This window comes from Heterodontus francisci, chromosome 35, assembly GCF_036365525.1.
Source record: "Heterodontus francisci isolate sHetFra1 chromosome 35, sHetFra1.hap1, whole genome shotgun sequence".
In the NCBI taxonomy this organism is placed as follows: Eukaryota; Metazoa; Chordata; class Chondrichthyes; order Heterodontiformes; family Heterodontidae; genus Heterodontus; species Heterodontus francisci.
This window is the reverse complement of record NC_090405.1, coordinates 47,189,657-47,215,414: the sequence shown is the minus strand read 5'-3', so window position 1 is coordinate 47,215,414 and position 25,758 is coordinate 47,189,657. Positions and strand designations below refer to the sequence as shown.

Genomic DNA, 25,758 nt, shown 5'->3' with positions numbered 1-25,758 from the left:
GGCAAAAACCCCTGGAAACATTTAAGAGAACAACTGGACAACGAGAAGACATCACTCCAGATGTATGGAATATGATGGGCCAAAAGGCTTTCATCATCTGTAATTATCCTGTGATCCAAATTCAAAAGTTATATTACAAGTTCTGTAACTAATCTACTCCTACCTTATGTCAACACCAATGTGGATTGAGTTGTTTGTGTAGTAAGACAAAATTGCTTTTGCTTAATTCACTGGATTACCTCATGTGTTGACAATAGGTGGCTTAATCGACATTTAGTTGTCAAGATTAAACTAACAAGTCTTTAAAATAACTCAAAGCTGGTGAGTCATAATTCAATTTTAGCAACCTCAACTGATAATATTTTTAACCTCTTACAGGTGTGTCTGAGAATCTAAAACCACAAGCTCCTCCAGCCACTTGCCGAGACCTTCGAAAAACATTACAACCAAAAATTACAAACTAATTACACCTTTGTAAAACTCACCTCAATGAAGAGCGTCTGTCAGGATAGAACAAGCATGAGTTATTTCTTGGCCAAACACACTTGTGCAGCGCATGTGAAACTAATTCGATCTGATAAACCAACTTGTCTTTGTGCACGTGGGGAAACACGACAGTTAAAAAGCATTTTTAAACGCACCACTTTGTTGGTCACAAGGCTGGACTTTTCTAATGCTGGTCTGCTTTCCCTACCACCAACACCCTCAAATTGCAAAACCATCCCACCCTCACTCACACCCCTATTCGAGCTCCAGTGCTCTCCTCAACCTTGCTTTTAAACCCCTCCCAGGGCTTTCCCCCCACCCTACCTTACCTATTCCATCAGCCAAATATCTGTGCACACTTGATGGTCCGCTGCCAATTAATTACTCCCATTCTCAGGGCTGGAATTTCGGCTCCTGCGGCCGGGCGATCTTCCAGCGCCCCCAGCCCCCGCCACGAAGCCAGACGTCAGGAGCTCAACAAAATCCAGCCCCCAACCTCTCCAATCCACTGACCGTTGCCACTCTTAGTTACTGCACCCTTGCCCTCTTATCTGTCCTTCCCTACTTTCAAAGTCCTCCTCAAAACTCTTCGGATCCCTGTTATCCCAAGGAATTTGACAGTCTCCCTTCCTTTTCCCACCATCTACCCTATGCTCTTTCAGACATCTTCCTGCGAATAGAAAGCATTACAGGGGTATGTCAAGTTTCTCATGTCCAAACAAATGACAGAAGTTTCAGTTGTACTCCTAGAACACCAGAAATGAGTTTCAAATGCTTTTTAAAACATTAAAAAACCAGGAGCCTCATGGTTAAACAACGTTGTGAATCCTTTGCCAATGAAAGCAAATCTATCATCCTTCCAAGACCAGTATTCTGTTGTGTTTAATTTTTGAACTGGGATTCAGCCCGTGGGTGGATTAGTAATGGATTTGTTTTGAACATGGGCAGAAACAATTATTGTGCAACAGGGGACAATGCAGCTTATCTCCGAGCATGTAACACCCCTTTACAGACCGCAGTTTAGTCTGAAACACTGCACAATAATAATAGGTTGTTACTTGGTAGACCGTGGTAGCGATAGCAGAAATGGTAACAGTACAGTCCTCAGCACTTAAACCGCCCACTCTTAAATCTGGCAAGTCAGGCAAACCAATTTCCGTTACCATTACTGTCAATTATTAATTCACCACAAACTGTGTATTAAGCGCTCTAGCTATTTTGAACAGGTGTGTAGTAAGTAGTTAATACCTCATTAAGGAGTACATTTTTAAATTATAAATCAAATATTAACCCAACCAAGCAGTTCAGATACAGTCGATCCAAACAGCTTTATGTAACAGACAATTTCTATTGTTTTTTTTTCATTCATTCTTAGGACGTGTGCATTGCTGACAAGGCCAGCATTTAATGCTGATCCCTAGTTACCCCTGAGCTGCCTTCTTGAACTGCTGCAGTCCATGTGGTGTAGGTATACACGTGGTTCTGTTAGGGAGGGAGTTCCATGATTTTGACCCAGTGACAGTGGAGGAACAGCGAAATAGTTTCAAGTCAGGATGGCGAGAGACTTGGAGGGGAACTTGCAGGAGATGGATGCTCTCAAGCGGCTGCTGCCCCCGTCCTTCCAGGTGGTAGAAGTTGCGGGTTTGGAAAGTGCTATCAAAGAAGCCTTAGCAAGTTGCTGCAGTGCATCTTGTAGATGGTACACACTGCTGCCACTGTGTACTGGTGGTGGAAGGAGTAAAGTTTAAAGGTTTGTATTTGCTCATCATCTGCTAATCCTGCCAAGCCTCAGTGGAGTTTCCAGTTGCTCTGCTGTTCTTACAGAGGCAGTCATTGAGAGAAGAAAGTTACAACAAACAAGCAACACAGAAAAGGGAGACTGTCTGATTTAATCTATGTGAAGTACCACTCACAGATTCTCTTGAAGGATCCATTCTGAGATTTGCATTAAACCGAGCCTCCATTTGCTCTCTAGGTAAATTTAAAAGATCCTATGGCACTATTCTGAAGATGAGTAGTGGAGTTCTCCCTGGTGTCCTGGCCAACATTGATCAACATCACTAAAACAGATGATTAGGTCGTTATCACATTGCTGTTTGTGGGAGCTTGCTCTGCGCAAATTGGCTATTGTGTTTCCCACATTACAACGGTGACCACACTTCAAAAGTACTTCATTGGTTGTAGAGTGGGTTAGCATGACCGAGGTCATGAACGGTGCTATATGTACTTCTTTTAAAATTAGTGACGAACGTTTTGATGATGTGAATCATCCAACGTGTACAGCAGGCAACTTGCATTAGGACCAAAGTGCCCGCCAGAAGTGGTGGTGACTGTGGGTAGCCAGACAGTTTGGCCATCAAAATTCCTTCACCGCTGGAAAAATACAATGGCTTTCTTTTTCTACACCCGTGTTAAATGTATTCTGTTTCGGTCACTGCTGATGACAGGATTGTGTGAAACTGAGTCTCAGGAGTTTAGTTAATACATACAACTGAAGCGGTGCCACTGCAAATCTGTTCCCTTACATGCTTGATCTAAATGACACTTAACTCACCTCTCCTTATATCACGGCATTCACTAAGTGAGAAAAGCAAAAGCGAAGCTATCAACAGTGTAATTTTCTAATGGCTGATATTTAAATCCCTACAGTAGAGTGAATTCACTCTTTAAGCATAATACTAACAGAATGAAAAAAACTCGAGAATAATTTCCAGAATTAAAACAGAATCTGCCTTATTGTCGAGCCAAATTAATGTCCCTTTATAAAAGTGTACATAAGGTTCAACTCAATCTTTGTCCTTATGACTTTACCTCCCAGAGTTTGCTTAGTAATCCTGGTGCCTAAAGGTTACAGTTTGTCTTATAATTCAGTCAAGCCAGTTTTTAATCTATTTCCATCTCCCCCATCATTTCCCGCAGAGGTCAACATCCGCTCAAATATTAGATGGTCAAGTGTGGTTCCTTCATTCATTCGGAGAGTCAGCCCGTAATTCAATACAACTATTGCCAAGCTTCCACAAGGGAGTGGATGTGTCTCTTAATGAAACTTGTCCTTCCAAAGCTATATTGATGAGAATGATTTCCACCACTCCAACTGTGTCTGGCCCATACCCGAGCATTGTGGCAAAACACACTCCAGGCTTGACCCTGGGTCTAATTTTTCTTGCCCCCACTGAAACCCTAAGTCAAGAATTGAATCGTCTAATGTTTTAATCATTAGTGCCCTTCTTCGCAACCTTATGCACATTTTAGATCCAAGTCAAATTGTGTGTGTATCTGGTCAGATGATAAATGATAAGATTAACAGGAAAAGCAATAGAATAGGAGACAAAGAGGGAAAAAAAACAGAATCATAGAATGATACAGCAGCTTCTTTGAAAGAGCTACCCAATTAGTATCACTTCCCTACTCTTTCCCACAGCCTGGCAAATTCTCTTTTGAAAGTTACTACTGAATCTGCTTCCACCGCCCTTTCAGGCAGTGCGTTCCAGATTGTAACAACTCACTGAGTAAAAAAAAAAATTCTCCTCTGATTCTTTTGCCTATGATCGTAAATCTGTACTCCCTGATTACTGACCGTTCTGCCAGTGGTAACGATTTCTCCTTAGTTACTCCCTCAAAACTCTTCTGCTCTGGGTGGAAGCATTAACTCACTGCAAATGTTAGAAATATAAAAACAGAAAATGTACGACAGGCTAATTGACATCTGTGAATTGTCAATCAATTGAGACATTTCTGGTATGTAGTTTGTTTGAAGGAGAAACACGTTGAATGTTAGAAACTCTCCTTTTGCTTTACAGATGCAGTGCATTTCAGGCATTATATATATTTGAATGAAGCTGGATGAAATGTCACACTTTTCCACTTTTGATACTGTAAAATGAAAGAACTACAATGAACCATAGAGGACACAAGCTAAATACCATGACAGACACTGTGGATTTAGCGAATGATAAATACCACATTAGCTTAGGCAATAATTTACAAGTGGAAAATTACTGCTCATAGATGTTAAGCCTGTGCTTGATTTGCCAGAAAACTTCCAAGACTTTTCTCAAATTACAAGGTGCACGCAATCAAGGGACATTGCCAGACTAAATCTTTGGTATCACCACAGGGAAGGAAGCTACAGCAGATTGTTCAATGGAGGGCTTGCTGGCTTGTTACACAGCGACGTATTTAAAGAAATATAGCATACCACAGTTTCTGTACCAAACTACACGGAAAGTTCAACTCCTACAACACACTGGCGAAGTGCAAATCAACAAAAAGCTTTCTGGTATCAAACACAAACATATACTGGCATCTGGGACAACCAACAGGTAAGAAAGCAAAAAAAGGTTCCTTTTTGTCTACAAGTAAAACACTCTTTTAGCTACACAGTTAGCCCGATCCAATTTATAGCAAATCTAATGAAGTAGACTGGAAATCTGCAACACAGTCCAGCTCCCAAACAAGTGCTGTCAGCATGAGCAAGACGGAGCTGTTAAGTTCCAGAGATGTAGCAGTAATGACTAACACCAGCGTTACAGTTAATCCAAAAAGGACATAAAGCTCTGCAATGTTAGGCTTCACAATAATTGCAGGTTCCTTGATTACTCAGCGTAGCTGAGCCATCAAGCATACACAGAGATTGCTGATCTTAAGACAGTAGGAGTGCTGCAGTGGGCACTCTTGGGTCACAGAGAGGAAAGCCAGCCTGAATTTCCAATGCAAAGTCAAACATTGACATTAACACACTCGGCTGCCTTGTCCCCGACCAACACCCATTGTCTAGGTGTGTGCATGAAGAACTGGAGAAAGAAAGGACTTGCATTTATATCCAGTTTTTAACCACCTCACGACATTCCAAAGCACTTTACAGCTAATAAAGTACTTCTGAAGCATGGGCACTGTTGTAAACGTAGGAAACGCACCAGCCAAATTGTGCACAGCAAGATCCCACAAACAGCAGGATGAAAAATGACCAGATAATTTGCTCGAGAGATGTTGGTTGAAGGATAAATGTTGGCCAGGGCGTGTCTGCCTATACAAGACGGGAGGGTGAACAGCACCTGTTGAACGATGATTCAATGCTGTCAGAAGGAAGGAAAGGGGGTGGGGAAACACTGGTAAAAGCCGACATTATTTGCATATTTTAATTAGGTCCAAGCAATTTATATCACTAAATTTATGACCTAGTATGAATCCATTACCTTTAAGGTTCTACTTGATACTGATGCACATTTTTAACATAACATACAAAGCAGAATCTCTTAATTAGAAAAGCTCTTTATTTCACTAACACTGCTCTTACTGCGTACAAGTGTTAACATATTTCTGACCTATGGGTACGCTTCTTTTATACAGCAGGCTGGTTGTCCTCTGACTCATAGTCAGATGATTATTTCATGCTTTGAAAATGGAGTTAACTGTATACAGATTTACTGTGGAGGCATTAAAACCATAATGATTTAATTGCAAGATTGCAAATGCATGTTGAATCTGGCAATGAGGGAAAGACATTTACAATTCAGATTGTTATATTGGTCGTGCGGCACAGAAACAGGCCATTTGGCCCAACTTGTCCCTGCTAGTGCTTATGCTCCACAACAGCCTTCTCCCACCCTCCTTCCTTACACCCCTTCAGGCAGTTTCAAATGCGTAATTTCAGAAACTTTGGGCGAGATTTCGGCGGCAGGCGAGAAAAATGGAGGCCCGCGCACCCGAGCTGCACGCCAAAGAGCTACCACAATTCCAAGTATGGCGGCTCATTTAAATAGCCAGGGCGGGCCACCGCTCCCGATCACATGGAGGGGGTAGCCCGCCTGTGACGGGCAATGGCGTCAGCTGCCTGGGCACAAGTGCTGACACCATTTTTAAAAGGGCTTTGAGCCCTTCCAAGACCTTTTTTTAAGAAAGCAGTAAAGATTTATTTAAAAAATTAAAACCGGTATTTTTGCACCTCTCCCACCACCCCACCCCCCCCAATAACCACAATATTAAATACTTGCCCTCTCCAGCCCAAGACACATTTCTTTCTCAAATGACCTCTCTACCCCCTCAAAGTGCATCAACTATAAACTTTACCCCTCCACCCACCCCCCCCAACACAAGCACAGAAAAACTGACCTGCTCCCCCCTCCCGACCGGTGTCGCGCCTCGATTCTCCGGACAGGGATCGGAAGGCGCAAGAGTCCCAGCTAGCGGCACAAAGATCGCAATGGGACCAGAGGCGAAGGCGGGCTTGCAATTAAGTCAGGTATGTAGATTGCTTTAAATATGTAAATCGTGGTCCAGTTTCCAAGCGACAGGGGGAGCCGCCAGGAGGCCTGTCCGTCCCAGTGGAGGTTGGGCCGGGCCCTGCCGGCGTCAAGGTCCGTGGTGGGCCACATCCGGGGCAATTTCATGCCCTCTTCCCCACCACCGGCCACAGATCCCGACATTGAAGCCCCTACAAAATCCAGCCCTTGATCTTTATGGGTTGGGTAAAACTGCTTCCTTGTGCCCAAACCTCATTATACCAATGGGTAAAAATGGGCCTAATCTATATAATGTCTCACCAGTAATGTGCTGGGGTACTTGGTGCAAACCTGCAACATGAGAGAAAAGGAGCCTAGACATGAAAATGATATAATTGGACCCTAGCTGGGAAGATAATTGGATGCCTGCAGAGATTGTAGACATTCAAGAAACCGTGCCAAAAACTGAAAAATGTCAACCTCAAGGTAAGGAAGGTTTTTAAACTGTGTCTATACCTTGGTTGCAATTGAAGAGTAAGATTTAGATACCCGGCAAGACAGCATTGCAGTAACTACGATGTCCATTCAACCAACCTCAATTACAAAATCGTTTGAAGCAGCCTTTGCTGTTGCTCCAATTATGTACAAGACCTCTCTGCCGTCTTTCAGCAGAGGGTGTGGTTAAAGTTGCACATGCGAGGAAATGTGAGGATGAAACAGCAGTAAAATGGAACAAGCAGAATGGTGCTCAATCCCAATTGTTGATCGGTAAGTCTCATTTGAACACTTGAAACTAATGATTTCAGACCAGCTCTAGTGCTGCCTCTCCACTTCCTAATTTTACTGTGCGTGAACTTTGCATTGCACCTCATTACAAGGTGAACTACATTAGTGACACCAGCAAATGGTGCTTTCACTTAATGGAACCTGATTTTGAGTGCACCTCTTGCAGGTTAGCATCTGCTACAATGCAAATCAGCTCAATGGAAAATAGAAAAATGTTAGCCTCCACAACATAGCTTGAGGGTGGTAGTGGCAAATTTTTTAAAATGTTACTTGCAATATTTTTGATGCCAAAACCAATTATAAAAAGAATACAGAGGCACTGCCGAAAGTGAAAAAGAAATTTACAAGGATGGTACCCATCAGATTGAAAGATTGATCAGGCTGAGGAACTTTTTTCTAGAAAAGGGAAGGCTGAAGGGTGACCTGATAGAGGGTTTAAGATTATGAAAGGGCTTGATAGGGTAGACGTAGGGTACAAGATGTTTCCACTCATGGAGGAGATCAAACCTAGAGGCCATCACTAATAAATCCAATAGGGAATTCAGGAGAAACCTCTTTACCCAGAGAATGGTGAGAATGTGGAACTTGCTACTGCATGGAGTAGTTGAGGTGAATAGAATGTTAGATAGACACATGAGATAGAAAGGAATAGCAGGCTATGCTGATATGGTCAGATGAAGGGGAGTGAGAGGAGGCTCATGTGGAGCATAAACACCAGCATGGACCAAAAGGGCCAAATGACCTGTTCTTGTGCTGTGCATTCTGTGTAATCTACCGTTTGCAAGGTGCATTCAGATTTCCTCAACTGAATAAAAGCAATTTTTCATGGAATAAATATCCAATCGCGTGCAGGCTGAATGATTTTTTTTCCCCCCTTCTGCAGATTTCCTAACAGCTACTTCTGACTGACAGAAATCATACTTGGTTAAAACACGGTTAAAACAGTTTCTCGTGATGAATGTCTTAATTTAGGAAGGCACATGGAGATGGTAGAGAAGAGATTTACTAAGATATTGCCATGGATGAGAGGCTTCAGTTACAAGGAATATCTTTTCATTCATACAGAGGATTGTCAGGAATTCTTTTTCTTTTGGGCCTCCTTATCTCGAGAGACAATGGATACGCGCCTGGAGGTGGTCAGTGGTTTGTGAAGCAGCGCCTGGAGTGGCTATAAAGGCCAATTCTGGAGTGACAGGCTCTTCCACAGGTGCTGCAGAGAAATTTGTTTGTTGGGGCTGTTGCACAGTTGGCTCTCCCCTTGCGCCTCTGTCTTTTTTCCTGCCAACTACTAAGTCTCTTCGACTCGCCACAATTTAGCCCTGTCTTTATGGCTGCCCGCCAGCTCTGGCGAATGCTGGCAACTGACTCCCACGACTTGTGATCAATGTCACACGATTTCATGTCGCGTTTGCAGACGTCTTTATAACGGAGACATGGACGGCCGGTGGGTCTGATACCAGTGGCGAGCTCGCTGTACAATGTGTCTTTGGGGATCCTGCCATCTTCCATGCGGCTCACATGGCCAAGCCATCTCAAGCGCCGCTGACTCAGTAGTGTGTATAAGCTGGGGATGTTGGCCGCTTCAAGGACTTCTGTGTTGGAGATATAGTCCTGCCACCTGATGCCAAGTATTCTCCGAAGGCAGCGAAGATGGAATGAATTGAGACGTCGCTCTTGGCTGGCATACGTTGTCCAGGCCTCGCTGCCGTAGAGCAAGGTACTGAGGACACAGGCCTGATACACTCGGACTTTTGTGTTCCGTGTCAGTGCGCCATTTTCCCACACTCTCTTGGCCAGTCTGAACATAGCAGTGGAAGCCTTACCCATGCGCTTGTTGATTTCTGCATCGAAAGACAGGTTACTGGTGATAGTTGAGCCTAGGTAGGTGAACTCTTGAACCACTTCCAGAGCGTGGTCGCCAATATTGATGGATGGAGCATTTCTGACATCCTGCCACATGATGTTCGTTTTCTTGAGGCTGATGGTTAGGCCAAATTCATTGCAGGCAGACGCAAACCTGTCGATGAGACTCTGCAGGCATTCTTCAGTGTGAGATGTTAAAGCAGCATCGTCAGCAAAGAGGAGTTCTCTGATGAGGACTTTCCGTACTTTGGACTTCGCTCTTAGACGGGCAAGGTTGAACAACCTGCCCCCTGATCTTGTGTGGAGGTAAATTCCTTCTTCAGAGGATTTGAACGCATGTGAAAGCAGCAGGGAGAAGAAAATCCCAAAAAGTGTGGGTGCGAGAACACAGCCCTGTTTCACACCACTCAGGATAGGAAAGGGCTCTGATGAGGAGCCACCATGTTGAATTGTGCCTTTCATATTGTCATGGAATGAGGTGATGATACTTAGTAGCTTTGGTGGACATCCGATCTTTTCTAGTAGTCTGAAGAGACCACGTCTGCTGACGAGGTCAAAGGCTTTGGTGAGATCAATGAAAGCAATGTAGAGGGGCATCTGTTGTTCACGGCATTTCTCCTGTATCTGACGAAGGGAGAACAGCATGTCAATAGTCGATCTCTCTGCACGAAAGCCACACTGTGCCTCAGGGTAGACGCGCTCGGCCAGCTTCTGGAGCCTGTTCAGAGCGACTCGAGCAAAGACTTTCCCCACTATGCTGAGCAGGGAGATTCCACGGTAGTTGTTGCAGTCACCGCGGTCACCTTTGTTTTTATAGAGGGTGATGATGTTGGCATCGCGCATGTCCTGGGGTATTGCTCCCTCGTCCCAGCACAGGCATAGCAGTTCATGTAGTGCTGAGAGTATAGCAGGCTTGGCATTCTTGATTATTTCAGGGGTAATGCTGTCCTTCCCAGGGGCTTTTCCGCTGGCTAGGGAATCAATGGCATCACTGAGTTCCGATTTGGTTGGCTGTATGTCCAGCTCATCCATGACTGGTAGAGGCTGGGCTGCATTGAGGGCAGTCTCAGTGACAGCATTCTCCCTGGAGTACAGTTCTAGGTAGTGCTCAACCCAGCGGTCCATCTGTTTGCGTTGGTCAGTGATTATGTCCCCCGATTTAGATTTGAGGGGGGTGATCTTCTTGATGGTTGGCCCAAGAGCTCTCTTCATGCCATCATACATTCCTCTGATGTTTCCGGTGTCTGAGGCCAGCTGAATATGACTGCATAGGTGTTGCCAGTAGTCGTTTGCGCAACGCCTAGCTGTTCTTTGTGCAGTACTTCTGGCTGCTTTAAGTGCTGCGGATGTTAAATCGCTGGGGGCTTTCTTGTAGTTCAAAAGTGCAATGCGCTTAGCGGCTATGACAGGTTCCAGCTCTTCATTATGAGATTGAAACCAGTCTGCATTTCTCTTCGCACTTTTGCCGTAGGTGGTCAAAGCTGACTCATAGATGGCGTCTCTGATGTGGGCCCACTTGGTCTCAGCATCCCCTGTGGGAGTGTTTTGAAGGGCTGTTACAAGTGAATTTAGAAATTTTTGTAACAGCTGTCGGTGAGAAATTCTGCTCGTGTTGATGCGCGGGTGGCCCTTCTGCTTGGAATGATGCAACTTCTTTGGTCTGAGTCTAACCTTGCTGCACACCAGGGAGTGGTCGGTGTCGCAGTCCGCACTGTGGAAGCTGCGTGTGATTTGAACACTGTTTAAGGCGGCTCGCCTTGTGACAATGAGGTCCAGCTGGTGCCAACGACGTGATCTTGGGTGCCTCCATGAAACCTGGTGACAGGGTTTAGTGTGAAAGAACGAGTTGGTGATGCAGAGGTTATGATAGGTACACAACTCAAGCAGTCTCTGCCCGTTCTCATTCATCCTTCCAACGCCATAGCGCCCAAGGCAGGAGGGCCATGAGTCATGGTCGGCCCCAACCCTGGCATTAAAGTCCCCCAGCAGGAATAGGTGTTCGGTGTTGGGGATGCTGCTAATGATGTTATGGAGTTGTTCATAGAACTGGTCTTTAGCTTCAGGTGCGGAACAGAGTGTTGGAGCATAGATGCTGAGTAGGTGTACTGGACCAGAGGTGGTGAGCAGTCGGATGGACAGTATGCGTTCCGAGCCATTTGAGGGAGGCTCTATCATGCTGAGCAAGGAGTTTCTGATGGCGAAGCCCACTCCATGCTGTTTTGGTTCTTCAGGATCCCTGCCCTGCCAGAAGAAGGTGTAGTCTTGCTCTGCTAGAGAGCCACTCGCGGGGAGGCGAGTCTCCTGAAGTGCTGCAATGTCCACATTGAGTCTACTGAGCTCGTTGTTAATGATGGCGGTCTTCCGAGAATCGTTGATTTGTGTAAGGTCTTCCGACAGGCCGGGACACATAGTTCTGACGTTCCAGCTTGCAAAGCGAAGGGCTGGTACCTTCTTTCCTTTTTTCATGTTGTTTGGTGCGGTGTATCAGTCCACCTTTCGGGCAATGACCCTGAGCTCCAAGCACCCATTGAAGCAGGCAGACTGTGGCGGGACAGAACCTTATTGACCGGGGGCTGCCCGGTTTGAGGCGGGCGGTAGCTGTCCAGTGAGGTGCAATGACCTCTCCCACCGACAAAGGCAACCCGTGGCGCCCAGTTTCTACGCCAATTTATCTGGACTTATAACCCGTAACTGCTGCCTTCCGTGTTGTTTCAGTCGCTGTGAGGCAACTATGGAGTGACCTCTCCATGGCGCATGCCTGGGCAAATTTATGGAGGTTGAGAGTTGCCCAGTCGTCAAAACCCCCCTCTCGGCCTTTCTGGTGGGGTCCAAAGGAGTGCAGGACACGACGTTTGGCACCAGTATGGCTGCAGGAACTGCCGGAAACATGCCAAAGGTGACACATGACCGCCTACGGGGTTCCGCTCCGGATTTTCTGTTAGGGTTTACTCCCTTAGCCTTGGTCTCTCCCGAGACGCCCACAAGGCAGTGGGGTTGTTGGGGCCCCTACGCAGGTGTAGGATGGTGCCGGTGGGAGGAGGGGATGCAAGGGGGAGGGGTAGAGGGAGGGGGTGGGGGGGGGGGTGCAGGGGAAGGGGGTGCGGGGTGAAGATGGTGCGAGGGGGGGGCGGGCTGGGACGGGGTTGAGGGGGTGAGCTGAGAGGGTGGAGCAGGGAAGGGGACGGGGGTGGGGGGGGGTGGAAGGGGGGTAAAGGGGGGGGGAGGGGGGGTGGAATCTGGTGCAGGTAATAAGCCATTTCCTCAGTGCCCACCATCGACGTCCGGAAAGCTCATCCACGTCCTTCGGGACGCCGCAACTTCAAAGCGCCCGCGGGAGATGGCTCGGAGAGCATCTGCAGCGCACTGTCGGCAATGCTGCATGCCTTTATTTAAACCACTGCAAAAAAAAACCCTAAGCAAATGTAATCACCTCTAAGTCTGCCAAATGATGCTTCACCTCCCGAAGGACGTGGATGTCAGGAATACGCCATCAGAAACAGCAGTGGAAATAGAATCCAGAATAGATTTTAACAGAGAAATGAAAGTATTTGAAGAAAGTAATAAAGAAGCAAGTGTGATGGAAAAAGGGGAATGGGGGGAAGTGAATTAGTTGTCTCAGGTGCAATGGTTTCCTTCTGTGGTGTAAGGTTTTACAGATGCATTGAATGACCTGTGTCTGGGTTCCACCCAGTCACCAGATGCTATGAAGCACAGTGCACTCACTTACTGCATCTACACTTAAGCTGTAGCACAGCTGAAATTCAAAACTCCGGGTATAGGCAAAATGTACGGCATAATCAACCCAGTCGCTGGCTGTGGCCATACGACGTGGAAATAAAGATTCCTGCGTCACGACTGTTTAATGCTTTGTCACCATCTACTGCATCTCTGTAGAAAATGCAAACATTAAGGGGAAAGAGCACAGGAAGGTTAATTATGGACATTTTTTTCCCTCGAGTTACATGGAACACAAATATACCAGCACACCCATTTTATTATTAAGTGTAGCTACTAATGCGTTTTTCAAGGAAATCAAAGGGCACTGAGCAAAATTATAGAATTTTAAGAGCCGCAATGGATAGTGGTTCCATCACTGGTTCTGACAGGACATTCCATCCTCTGCTGACAGAGAACAAACTTCCTCCCAGATAAGTGAAGGTTTTGAGGAAGCTTTTGAAAGTGGGGAGGGGGTGTAAAAACATGGAGGGGTATAGAGATATAGTCCCAGAGTACGAGAGCATGTTGGCTGAAAGAGCTGGCACTGGTACAGCCTCCTCTGCCTCTAGATCATCAGACTGCGTACCCAACATCCAGTAATGGATGAGCAGACACTTGCACCAAATATTGGGTTGATCAAAGCCATTATGTTCAGTCCCTGTCACAAACTCTGTTCCCTAGCCACCGATTCCATCCCTCTTCCCTCAGTCTTGAGGCTGAACCAGACTGTTTGCAACCTTGGTGTCATATTTGACCATGAGATAATCTTCCACCCACATGTTCGCTCATTTTCTCTCCACACCCACCCCACCCCCCCCCCCATGTCACTCAGTCCCCCTATCTGTTTTGCTCAGTGTTTTCCTCTGTCCTTCCTTCTCCCCCATGTTATTCAGTTCCTCTCTCTCTCTATCGCTCTGCGCCATCACAATCATCACTTACTTCCACCTCAGTAACTTTGCCCATCTCAGGTCATCTGCGGCTGAAGCCCTCATTCATGCCTTCACTACCTCTAGACCTGACTATTCCAATGCACTCCTGACCAGCCTCCCACGTTCTACCCTCCATAAACTTGAGGTCATCCAAAACTCACATTCACTTGCTGACCTACATTGGCTCCCAGTTCAGTAACACTTTGGTTTTAAAATTCTCATCCGTGTTTTCAAATTCCTCCATGGCTCATCCCTCCATATCTCTAATTTCCTCCAGCCCTACAACCCTCCGTGATAGCTACGCTCCTCCAAGACGGGACCATTAGGCACCCCAATTTTAACCGCTCCGCCACTGGAGACTGTGCCTTCAGCCGCTGAAACCATAAGCTCTGGGGGTCCCTCCCGCCTCTCTCTCCGATATCAAGATGCTCCTTAAAACCTATCCCTTTGACCAAGCTTTTAGTCATCTGCCCTAATATCTCATACGACTCTGTCATATTTTGTTCTATAATGCCCCGGTGAAGCCCCTTTCGATGTTTTATTAGTTAAAGGCGCTATATAAATACAAGTTGCTGCTGATGGTGGAGTGGGGCCAGGGGAACGGTGGAAGAAAATGCACAGTAGACTAGTAGGAAGGGAGGAGTATCAAAGGTTAGCTCTGCAATCGTGAAAATATGCTACCTGTTGCCTATGGCATTTGCTTTTCCTTTTAACTGCTGTTGCAATGAAGGTCAAAGCAAAGCTTTGGCCTTCTAAACACGGCATGTAAATTTGTAAGCTTTTTATCTTTCACGGCATGCTCTTTATAGATTCCCTCCACAGATCTGAAAGCATTAGATCGATCAGGTACGACTGATTACTTTAGACTCCAATCCTGTGTACTTCATCGTATCTACAGAGGAAGTTGTATTGTGACTACAACAATGGCTAAGAGCCTCTCTGTAAAACCTACGACATGATACAATTTTAAGCACAGTCATTTTACAGTCACGTTTCAGCAAAAGCAGGCACATTAGGCTATGTTTTCTTACCTTGAGCCACCCTGCAACCAAACACTAGACAGTACACAAAGACATGCAACTGTCATCAATACATACTGTAGCATATTCGGGAGAAACTTCTTTACCCAGAGAGTGTTTAGAATGTGGAAATTGCTACCACAAGGAGTAGTTGAGGTGAATAGCATAGTTGCATTTAAGGGGAAGATAGGGTAGCAAGGAATAGAATGGTATGCCGATAGGATTAGATGAAAATGGGAGGGGGCTCATATGGAACATAAAACACTGGCATGGACCAGATGGGATGAATGGCTCATTTCTGTGCTGTATATTCTATGTAATTCTATAATTAGCTTTGCTTGAATTGGGGAATTGAAGAGTGGGGAATGTTTGACTGTTGTCGATAGCATAGTTCAGCACCCCCATTTCATTATGTCATTATCTTTAAGATGCTGGAGAACCATCAGGTAGCAATGACGTGCAAGTGCATGTTATTGTGCTGGGGAATGAAGGGCGAGGAAATAGGCATTACATGACCGGAAGACTCAAAAGAATACTGGCAGTCAACCTTCAATTCACTGATACAGCACACATTTGCCCACTATTCCGCAAGCAGGGACAGGACCGAAAATACATACAAGTCTGCTTTTACTGGCACTGCATAGCTTCAGCTGATTTTAATACGAATTGTCACTTGCCATGTCCTCTTCAAGATGATTGAATTGGGAACTGGGCTACTTGTTGGGGATTTTCATGACCCAGATGGCACCAAATGCTATGCTGCTCAGACTAAACAGAAGGGGTTTTTTAAAAGATGTTCCAGCTCGCTTGGAACAGTGACTAAAGACGCAGTTATGGTAACGAAAAGCAAAATACTACAGGATACTGGAAATCTGAAACAAAAAATAGTGGAAATACTTAAGCAGGTCTGTAAAGAGGACAAAAGTCGATGTCTCCGGTATAAATCTCTCCTCAGAACTGGAAGAGACAAAGACAAAAAGAAAGGCTTGCATTTACATGCGCCTTTCACAACCTTAGGACGTCCCCAAAGCGCTTTACAGCCAATGATGCACTTTTGATGTGTAGTCACTGTCATAATGTCGGAAACACAGCAGCCAATTTGCAAACAGCAAGCTCCCAGAAACAGCAATGTGGTAACGACCAGATAATCTGTTTTTGTGATGTTGGCAGACATAAATATTGGTCGGGACCCCGGGGAGAACGTCCCTCTCTCTTCGAAAAACACGAAGATTGAATCTGAAGTTTTCCCGAAGATCCAGTTCACACCGTACTCGGTTTTCATTGCTCCCTGGAATTCCAAAGCAGCTGGGATTTAAGCTCCAGCTCTCTGACTGTTCTACCAACCACATCAGAAATGCATTTCTACCAAACTGAAAAGACGACAGCTACCTTATCGCTTGCACTTGTTGAACCATCTCCTTCTGTCCGTTAAGCACCAATGCCAGGCTCTGGGAACCATCGGCATCCTGTCAAACAAAGGCACATTTAAGCGTAAGAAAATATTGTCTGTGGTTTGCGAAGCGAGGGCATCTATGCAGTTACACATGGTAATGAAATGGGAGTGGATTCATCTGAATTGTTATCTGAACCCTCAATGATAGAGTGTGGCAGTGGCTACAGCACAGGGACTGCAGTGGTTCAAGGCAGCGGCTCACCACCACCTTCTCAGGAGCCACTAGGGAGGGGCAATAAATGCTGGCCTTGCCATCGAGAGCCACATCCTTAGAATAAACAAACAAAATTACACATATCAGGATGTTTATTGTCATCTCTGTAATGGTATGTTTGAAGGTTTGAGAATACTGATTAGAAATAGCCTAGTGGAAATGGTGAAACCTCCACCAGTATCTGCGGTATAGCAAATATATATGAAAGTTAATTGAAACACTGACAAACTTTATACGTACTGCCCAAGAGACCATGGATGCACCCATTCAGCCCTCTCTCTCTGATAGATGCCTGTGGATTGGCTATATTCAGTGTCCTCACCATCAAACTGAATACTTTTAGATAACTTTGAACACTATGTAACAGGAGTTTGGAAAACAATGGAATTTTGTTCTTATATCAATTCTGTTTATCTGGACTCAACTGTAGTTCCTTTATTCACAATTACTAGATCAGTTTAGTCCAACTGATCTAACCTTTCCAGAATAGCAGGCCTTCCATCTTCTCATTACAGCAGAAAGGCGACTGAGCCTTGCTTGAGTGTTTTAACCAATGGGTGAAGCACTTCTCATTTAAAAAGAAATATACCTATTCTGGTGTGAACACTGTACCGTGCGTCAGCCCCTGGCTAAATAAACAATCGCAGCACTGCCCAGCAAATCCATCTCCAATTACCACAAACTTTAGAGCAAATTGCAACATTTATGCCAACAGATCTGAAACCCAGCCTTCAAAACCCAAATATGAATGTTCAGTACTTGTTGGATCCCAAGACAACAATGCCCTTTTAAGTCTTCATAGCCCAATGGCAATGCCCCTTTAAGGTCTCATAGCCCAAAGCTAGCAACACCCCTTTGAGAACCTCAGTTATTCCAAAGATGTTACAATGTAATAACAGAAGAAATAGGAGGAGTGGGCCATTCGGCCCTTCGAGTCATCTTCCCCATTCAATACGATCATGGCTGATCATCTACCTCAACTCCACACCTCTTAATTCGCTTATATCAAAAAACCTATCAATTGCTGTCTTGAATACATGAAAGAGACAACGGTTTTAAAAAATAAATAAATTCAGGCATATCCTTCCAGCAAAGAGTTACTGTACAGCAATCAAGAATAGGAACCGTGTACAACCTTTCCCCCATAGCCTAGCTTAGAGTGACTGAGGCCCAACTACAGCATCCTCACTCACACTCCAAGTGAGATGGGCTAACAGCAGTGATTAGAGGTAAAAGAAAATCTGTGGCCTTCCTGAATGGCTCTGTTCGTGTTGTGGTGGGTAACTGCACTTGTGTGGGGGGAGAAGGGGAGCTATAACAGTTTTGAAATAAAATGAAGAGACCTTGCATTCCATTACAGCAAAAACTGCATCTTTTACGGCAAGTTACTATTTTTTTTTTTAAACACGTGAACAAAAAATTTCTTTTGGGCTTCATCACAAATATATTAAACATGAATCTTGTGTGTGTATTGGGTCAGATAATGCTCAGTCACTCTAATCGTAAATTATTATAATCCCAGTAATCCCCAAGACAAAGCCTCTTAGTGTGGGGGGCTGCAGAGATATACGAACAAAACAAAATATTCAGGATTATCTCCTGCAGTAGAGGCACAGGATGGTCATCACATGTGTATCGAATAATTACATGAAGCAAAGAAATCAAGTCTCATAGCATAACTGCGAAAGACGTAAAGCCATTCTTTTATATATAAAAAAGACATAGAAGCAAATTGTTTACTCAATAACCTGGAACTTAAAGAAAAATTGAGTGTTTAATGAATGTGATTACCTCAAAAGACTCCGAGGATTAAGAGTGGTTCTGTGTTTCAACGTGTTACGGAATTCAGCTGCTTTCCTTCCCATGTTTCTAATCATCTTATACACCATTTAAAAAGGCACAGCCGGACTTAAAGGTGCTTGGATAGTCCATGTGGAATACTTACTGATGTGCTTTGTGTCGCTACTCATCTCAAGGGTCAAGGCACAGCCTCAGCTGTACTAACAACATTCTTTATCCTCAACAAGATACAAAATACTGATCTATCGATAGACATAACACAAGATTCCTAACTTTTATTTTACATACCTTTAGGGAATTCCCTCTCTGAACCGCTCTCTTCTGTTGAGACATTCTTTAAAACCTACCCCATCTTAATATCTCCTTCTGCTGCTCAGTGTCAAATTTTGTTCGATTAGGCTCCTGTGGAAGTGCTTTGGGGGGGGGGGGGGCGGGTTTGGTATGTTAAAGGCGCTACATAAATGCAAGTAGTCATTGTTATACAAGCAGGTTGGGCACTCACAAGAATGCTGTTTAGAAGTCAGTTGCTATACATTAGTTCCGTGAGTGAGTGACTAATTAACATTGGGACAGTGACCTCCTGATCAGGCTAAAGAAAAAATATTGCTTTATTTTGCTGGCAAACTGAACTGGATAATTACTCAGCCGAGACTGAAGCGGAAAACAAAAAACAGAAAATCAATCTCACTGCCAATGTTTGAGAGTGTACATGCAGGAGGGATTTGTCATGCAATGCATCTACTCTATAAAGAGTGGATCATTGCAGAGCTCCCTATGGAGCAAGGCGATGACAACAGCATAAAACAACAGAGGGAATAGAGCTAACTGTCTTAAGGATGCAAGTATCAATCTGCACATACATCAGCAATGAAGCTTCCTCTTATAATCAGCCAAGTTCAAAGCATCCTAAACCATGGAACATCTTGCAAACGAATGACCCAAGTTAAAACAATGACATGTTAGCCCAGAACCTGCAACACGAGTGGCAGGGGAGCGCGGTAGCTAAAACAGAAATTTTCCCGCCAAGGTCTGCGAAGAGGACAGAGCTTCAATGAGCAGAAGGTAAAAATTGCAAGCAAGTGTTAACGCATGGGTGGCCGTCTGTCTTGGGACACAAAAGTGTCGGGGGCAGGGGGGAGTGCAAGGGGAAAACTTTGTGCCGTATGTTTCGAATGAACTGACTGACATGCCCCAGACTAAAAGACCAGTGCAATTTCTACATGCTCTCAGCGCACATCCATCTACACAAAAGGTGGGCACTTCTTCATTTGATGCAAAATGTGATTTCATATTCAACAGATGATTTGAACAAGTTGATCCCCTTTCCATACCCATCTGGTGGGTAGCTCTGCATCCTATCCCAATTTATGTCAGCTTGGTTAAACGTTTGTAGCACTCTCACCTCCAGGTCAGGAAGGGTTTCAAGTCTCACTTCACGATTTCAGCACGTAACCCCAGCTGGCACTGAGGGAGTACCAGTGGAAAGTACTACACGATTAAGTGGGGTCCAATTTGCCTAAACTGGTGGTTCAGGTGAACATTGGAGATTCCAATACTGTTACAACCAAGGCAGGAGGAGTGCCCTGGTAATTCAGTCCCACTTCTCCACAGGCTGATCAATAAATTTTCCCACTTACCGAAACAGCCAATTAGATACTCTATTTGTCCCCAGAATAAAGCACACCAACCAGGTTTCTTTAATAAACAAAATTAACTATTTATGTCAACACCAAGTCTTTACCAATAATGAAGTAAATCTATTTCCTTAGCCCTCATGCACACACACACATACATCCAAAAAAAAACAGTTAACTGGAGAAAAAAAAAAGGATTTTGGTTTACAGCTATTTCATAGGAATAAAGGGAATAATAAAATAAATTAGTATGTTACGTTCTGGTAGGGAGTTCTTCAGTTTGGTGAGGTGTCCCAAAGTCAAATAGTTGGATGCCACTCAAAGTCTTTCCAGGCAAGGTTGATGAACAGTCTGTCATGGGTAGACATTCAAGGAAATTTAACTGCAGCAGGCTTCACATAGGTCTTTCATCAGGTGCACAGCAACAGGTTTTCTTAGGTTTTACAGCAGCAGTATAGCTGTAGAAGATTTCTTTAAATGGAAACAACAGGAACCACACAATGCAGGGATTCTTCAGAGACAGCAGGCAATCTGCCACCTTTGAAATACCGGGTTTAGATTAGATTAGAGATACAGCACTGAAACAGGCCCTTCGGCCCACCGAGTCTGTGCCGAACATCAACCACCCATTTATACTAATCCTACACTAATCCCATATTCCTACCAAACATCCCCACCTGTACCTATATTTCCCTACCACCTACCTATACTAGTGACAATTTATAATGGCCAATTTACCTATCAACCTGCAAGTCTTTTGGCTTGTGGGAGGAAACCGGAGCACCCGGAGAAAACCCACGCAGACACAGGGAGAACTTGCAAACTCCACACAGGCAGTACCCGGAATCGAACCCGGGTCCCTGGAGCTGTGAGGCTGCGGTGCTAACCACTGCGCCACTGTGTTTCTTCTCAAGAGATGCAGAATTCCTTTAGAGAGAGAGGTAACACTTTTTCTGGGTCTTCCTCTAATCTCCAGGCAGGTCAAAACCAAATTTCAAAATGCCTGCTCTTTGTCCAACTCACTGACTTTTTAAAAGGTCCAAAGTGAAACTGAAACTTCCAGAACTAAGTCACATGCCCAGTCATAAAGTCTCTCTCATCACAGCCAAGAGGTCAAACCCCTTGCTGGTTTCCTTGAAATTACCCGCTTTCCTGTTCTTGTGTACAAGTTCAGCTTCCTTTCAGAACACCCAGAAAGTTAGCTTTTGTTTAAACTTCCTTACAAACATTCATAATGTTTCAGCGATTTGCAGGTGTCTCAATGTTCACTGAAATCCTGTTTCACTTTTTTTTTTAGAAACACAGAGTCTTATGTTTTTCATACAAAAACAAAAACCTTGTAACAATATTTGCCCTGGTCAACATTTCTCCCTCTACGATCAAAAACAGATTCATTGGGTACTCACCTCAGTAAAAGAGATAGGTTTTAAGGAGTATCTTAGAGGAGGAAAGAGGCGTAGAGGCAATACGAGGTTTAGGGAAGGAATTCCAGAGCTTAGGGCCCAGGCAGATGAAGGCGCGGCCAGGAAGAAAATCAGGGATGCTCAAGAGGCCAGAATTGGAGGAATGCAGATATCTCAGAGGGTTGTCAGGCTAGAGCAGATTACAGATATACAGAGGGGCGAGGTCATGGAGAGACTTGAAAATGAGGATAAGAATATTAAACTTGAGGTGCTGCTGGACCGGGAGCTCATGTAGGCTAGCGAGCAGACAATTGATGGGTGAACAGAACTTGTTACAAGTGAGGATACAGGCAGCATAGTTTTGAATAGGCGAGAGTTTATGGAGGGTGCAATGTGGCAGGACAGCTAGGAGAGCACTGGAATCACACAGTCTAGCAGCAAAAAAGGCATGGACGAGCTCAAAGTTATGGGTTAACAGAGCTCAAGAGTTATCTACAATTCAGCTCAAAATTTTTGCCGTAATTTTCAATCAGAATCCATTTATTGCTAAATGCATCTGTGCGAGAAGCAGCATATGGGGGAACATGTTCACAGACATAATTCAGTAGTGTCTGTATCTGTAGAATCTCTGCCTTGCCTTGGGTGAACAGGAAGATAGGGGTTTTTTTTTTTAAACAAAAGGACTACTTTTGTATTTACCTGTTGTGCGTTTCCTTTTGCTGTGGTTGTACGCTGGTCCTTGCCCATCCTGCTGAAGTTCTCTGAATACTGCTTCTGCTCTTCAAACGCAATGTCCAACCTCTCTCTAAGCTTCTTCAACTCTTCGTGTATCATCGACTGCCCACCAGCAACCATTTGTAACTCCCGCTGACCCTCCGTCTCAAAAGCATCCTCATCTAGAAATGTTGAGATGATTTGGAGAGATAAAGCCTCGTGAATTGAAATCTTTCCCCCACACAGTGTTACCAAACATTCAAGTATAGTACAGAATAGATGGAATAGATGCAGGGTAAATCTCCTTTTATACTGCTCCAACAATGGCCTAGATTTTTTGATGGGCACAATTGTAAGATAAGTGGGTTGGAAAAAAAATTGCAATCGGAAAATCCAGTCCAATGTGGAGGAGCTGAGAACAAACAATGGATGCTTCTAGTCACACCAAGAGCAAGCTGGGACTTCCTGGAAAGATGACTGTGGGGTGACTATAAGATAGTCACTATAAATCCAGACAGGAATTCAGGAGAAACTTCATTACCCAGGGAGCGGTTACAATATGGAACTCAATACCACAGTCAAATCGCATAGACGCATTTCAGGAGAAGCTAGATAAACACACGAAGGAGAAAGGAATTGAAGATTATGCTGATAGAGTGAGATGAAGAGAGGTGGGTGGACATGGGCATGGATTGGCTGGGCTGAATGGCCTGTTCCTGTGCCATACATTCCATGTAATTCTATGCAAAGTTCCCGCAAGAAAAAGTTGTATTCTAATCAATATTGTCATCATTGATACAAGGAGCAGGACAACTCCCCAAACCCCCCTCCATAGTCATTACAGCAAAGACAGGAGACACAGTTCCTGCATCAATCTTAACTGAATTGGAGTCCATCTCCCAGATAGTGAAAGGATGCTTTTCTAACCCATTACCAAACACTGCAATTCCAATAGATTTAATTGCTTTCTAATAACTGACGACAAAATGACTGGTGCCCAGGGCGACAGAAGAGATACCACCATAAATTTTTAGTATATGTATTTTCAACTACCAGAGTTCTGAAAAAGTACATTGTGCTCCAACTTAAAATACAGGTAAAGGAAATTCTGCCACAAATGACAGAGAATAGACTAACATACAGTTTATGAAGGAAATTCCAAAATTGCTGCAGAATGAATCAATCTCTTGACTTCGGCAAGGAAGCGATTTGATGGATCTCTGGGTCTCTCTGGGGGTGGGGGGGGGGGGGGGGGGTAACACTGATTTTAGCTAATAGTACAAAACAGATCAGCCACCCATTATGCAACTTTCCTCATTTCCCTCCCTTCATAGAACACACATAAACTGATGGCCAATCCAATATTGTCCATTTTTACATTATTGTCAAAACTTAAAATTGCTCCCACTGCAACCCAAATATGAACAGTTAACCACATAATGCATATAGGCTCGGAGGCAACACAGCAGAGACTTGTCAGGATGCTACCTGAGTTGATTAGACTTACCGATGAGATACTGGGTAAATTTCAGTTATATTTCTTGGAGGCGAGGAGGTGATTTTAACAAGGACATAATCTTGAACGCTCAACAAAGGCAGTTAAAGAATATGCAGTTCTTTCCAAATATCCTACACTACCTGGTGTCAGCAGCTCAGGGTGTTCTTTCTGAAATTCATCTTTACGCTTCGCCAAGTCTTTCTCAAAGCGCTCGTACTCCTTTTGAAACTCCTCCTGTTCTTCATTAGGTATCTGGTTTGAAGGATCCTAAATGCCACAACATAAGCAATGGGTGAGCCAGAAAAAAAGTTATAGCCCATCATTAAAATGCCCAAGGCTTTGTCCACAGTCAGGTGATAAACACAAGTTTTACATTTTATACACACAGGGAATGGTAGAATCGTGGTTATGTTATTGGACAAGTAATCTGAGAGGGGGGTGGGGGGGGGGGGGAGAAGAGTGGTGGAGGGGAGAGGGAGGCGAGAGAGAGATTAATGTTCCATGGCAGCCGGGGAATTTAAATTTAATTCAATAAATCTGGAGTAAAAAGCTCGTCTCAATAATGGTAACCATGTAACTACTGCTTATCTGCTTCACTAATGTCTTTTAGGGAAGGAAATCTGCCATCCTGAGCCGGTCTGGCCTATTTGTGACTCCAGTCCCACATCAATATGGCTAACAATTATCTGCCCTCTGAAATGGCCTAGCAAGCCACTCAGCTAAAGGCATTAAATGCTGGCCTCACCAGCAATGCCCACATCCCATGAATAAATAAGACACCCAACCACACCCACGTAAAAGGTGCTAATGGAGCTGGGATAGTCACAATCTTGTTGTCTTACTCAACCCAGAGCTGAGCTCTGGACCCCATACCCTTCACCGCTTATGTCCACCTCAACATCACCTTCCCCTGCTGTTGCCTGACCCACCACAGCTGAAGCCCTTATCCGTGCTCAACATCTCCACTTGATTTCTCAAATGCCCTCCTTGCCAGACTCCCAAACTTTGAATGAAGCTTCACTCTCAGTCTGTTCCCACCAGGTTCTGCTTGTCCATCATCCCAAATGAATGCCAGGTTACACTGGCTCCTGGTGCTCCATTGCATGGAGTTCAAAACCCCCATTTACATTCACAAAGCCACCCCACAGCCTTCGCTACCTCGGTGACCTCCTCCACCTTGTCCTGTCCAATACCTTTGCTCCTCCAATTCTAGCCTCCACTGCATCCCTTCCACACAAATTGATGGCAGAACTTGTAGCTGTCTTGCCTTACTCTGGAACTTCCTTCTTAGCAACTTCTTCCTCTCTCTACCTTTTAACACATTAGGAAGGATGTGAGGGTCCTTGAGAGGATGCAGAGGAGATTTACCAGAATGCTTCCAGGGATAAGGGATTTTAGCTACAAGGTTAGGTTGGAGAAGCTGAGGTTGCTCTCCTTGGAGCAAAGGAGATTAAGGGGAGACCTGATTGAGGTGTACAAGATAATGACAGGTTTAGATGAAGTGCACAAAGAAAAGATGTTCCCATGGTACAAGAACTAGGGGATAACAGATTTAAGGTTTTGGGTAAGAGATACGGTGGGGGGGGATCGGGTGGGGAAAGAGATGCGAGGAAGAACTTTTTTTTTTATATACACAGTGTGGTAATGACTAGGGACTCGCTGCCTATGAGGGCAGTGGAAGTAGAAACAATGATTTCAAAAGGAAATTGGATGGGCACAAGGGAAATAAACTTACAGGGCTTTGGGGATAGAGCAGAGGAATGGGAATGACTGGATTGCCCCACAGAGAACCGGCATGGATTCAATGGGCCAAATGGCCTCCTCTGTGACTCTGACCTCTCAAAACCCACCTATTCAACTACGCTTTTGATAATCTCCTTCTTTCTTCCCCACTTATACTTAGCTTCTTTTCTCTCCTGTAGATTTTGTGGGAATTTTTTCCGGGTTAAAAGGTACCGCACTGATGTAAGTCATTGTATAAATTATAACTTGAAAACTGCTATTGCCTTGCTGAAATGACA

At 44.5% G+C, this 25,758-nt stretch overlaps 1 protein-coding gene across 1 annotated transcript in view; it reads right to left on the bottom strand.

Annotated features, from left to right (window-relative positions):
• LOC137350491 (protein ERGIC-53-like) overlaps positions 1-25,758 on the bottom strand; it is a 62,955-nt gene that overhangs the window by 18,692 nt on the left and 18,505 nt on the right. Inside the window, exons 8-10 of the mRNA XM_068015144.1 lie at positions 23,878-24,004; positions 22,225-22,421; positions 16,411-16,487 (exon numbers count right to left, since the gene is read on the bottom strand). Coding sequence (XP_067871245.1) covers positions 16,411-16,487; positions 22,225-22,421; positions 23,878-24,004 — 401 coding nt within the window. The remainder of the gene's footprint in view (positions 1-16,410; positions 16,488-22,224; positions 22,422-23,877; positions 24,005-25,758) is intronic.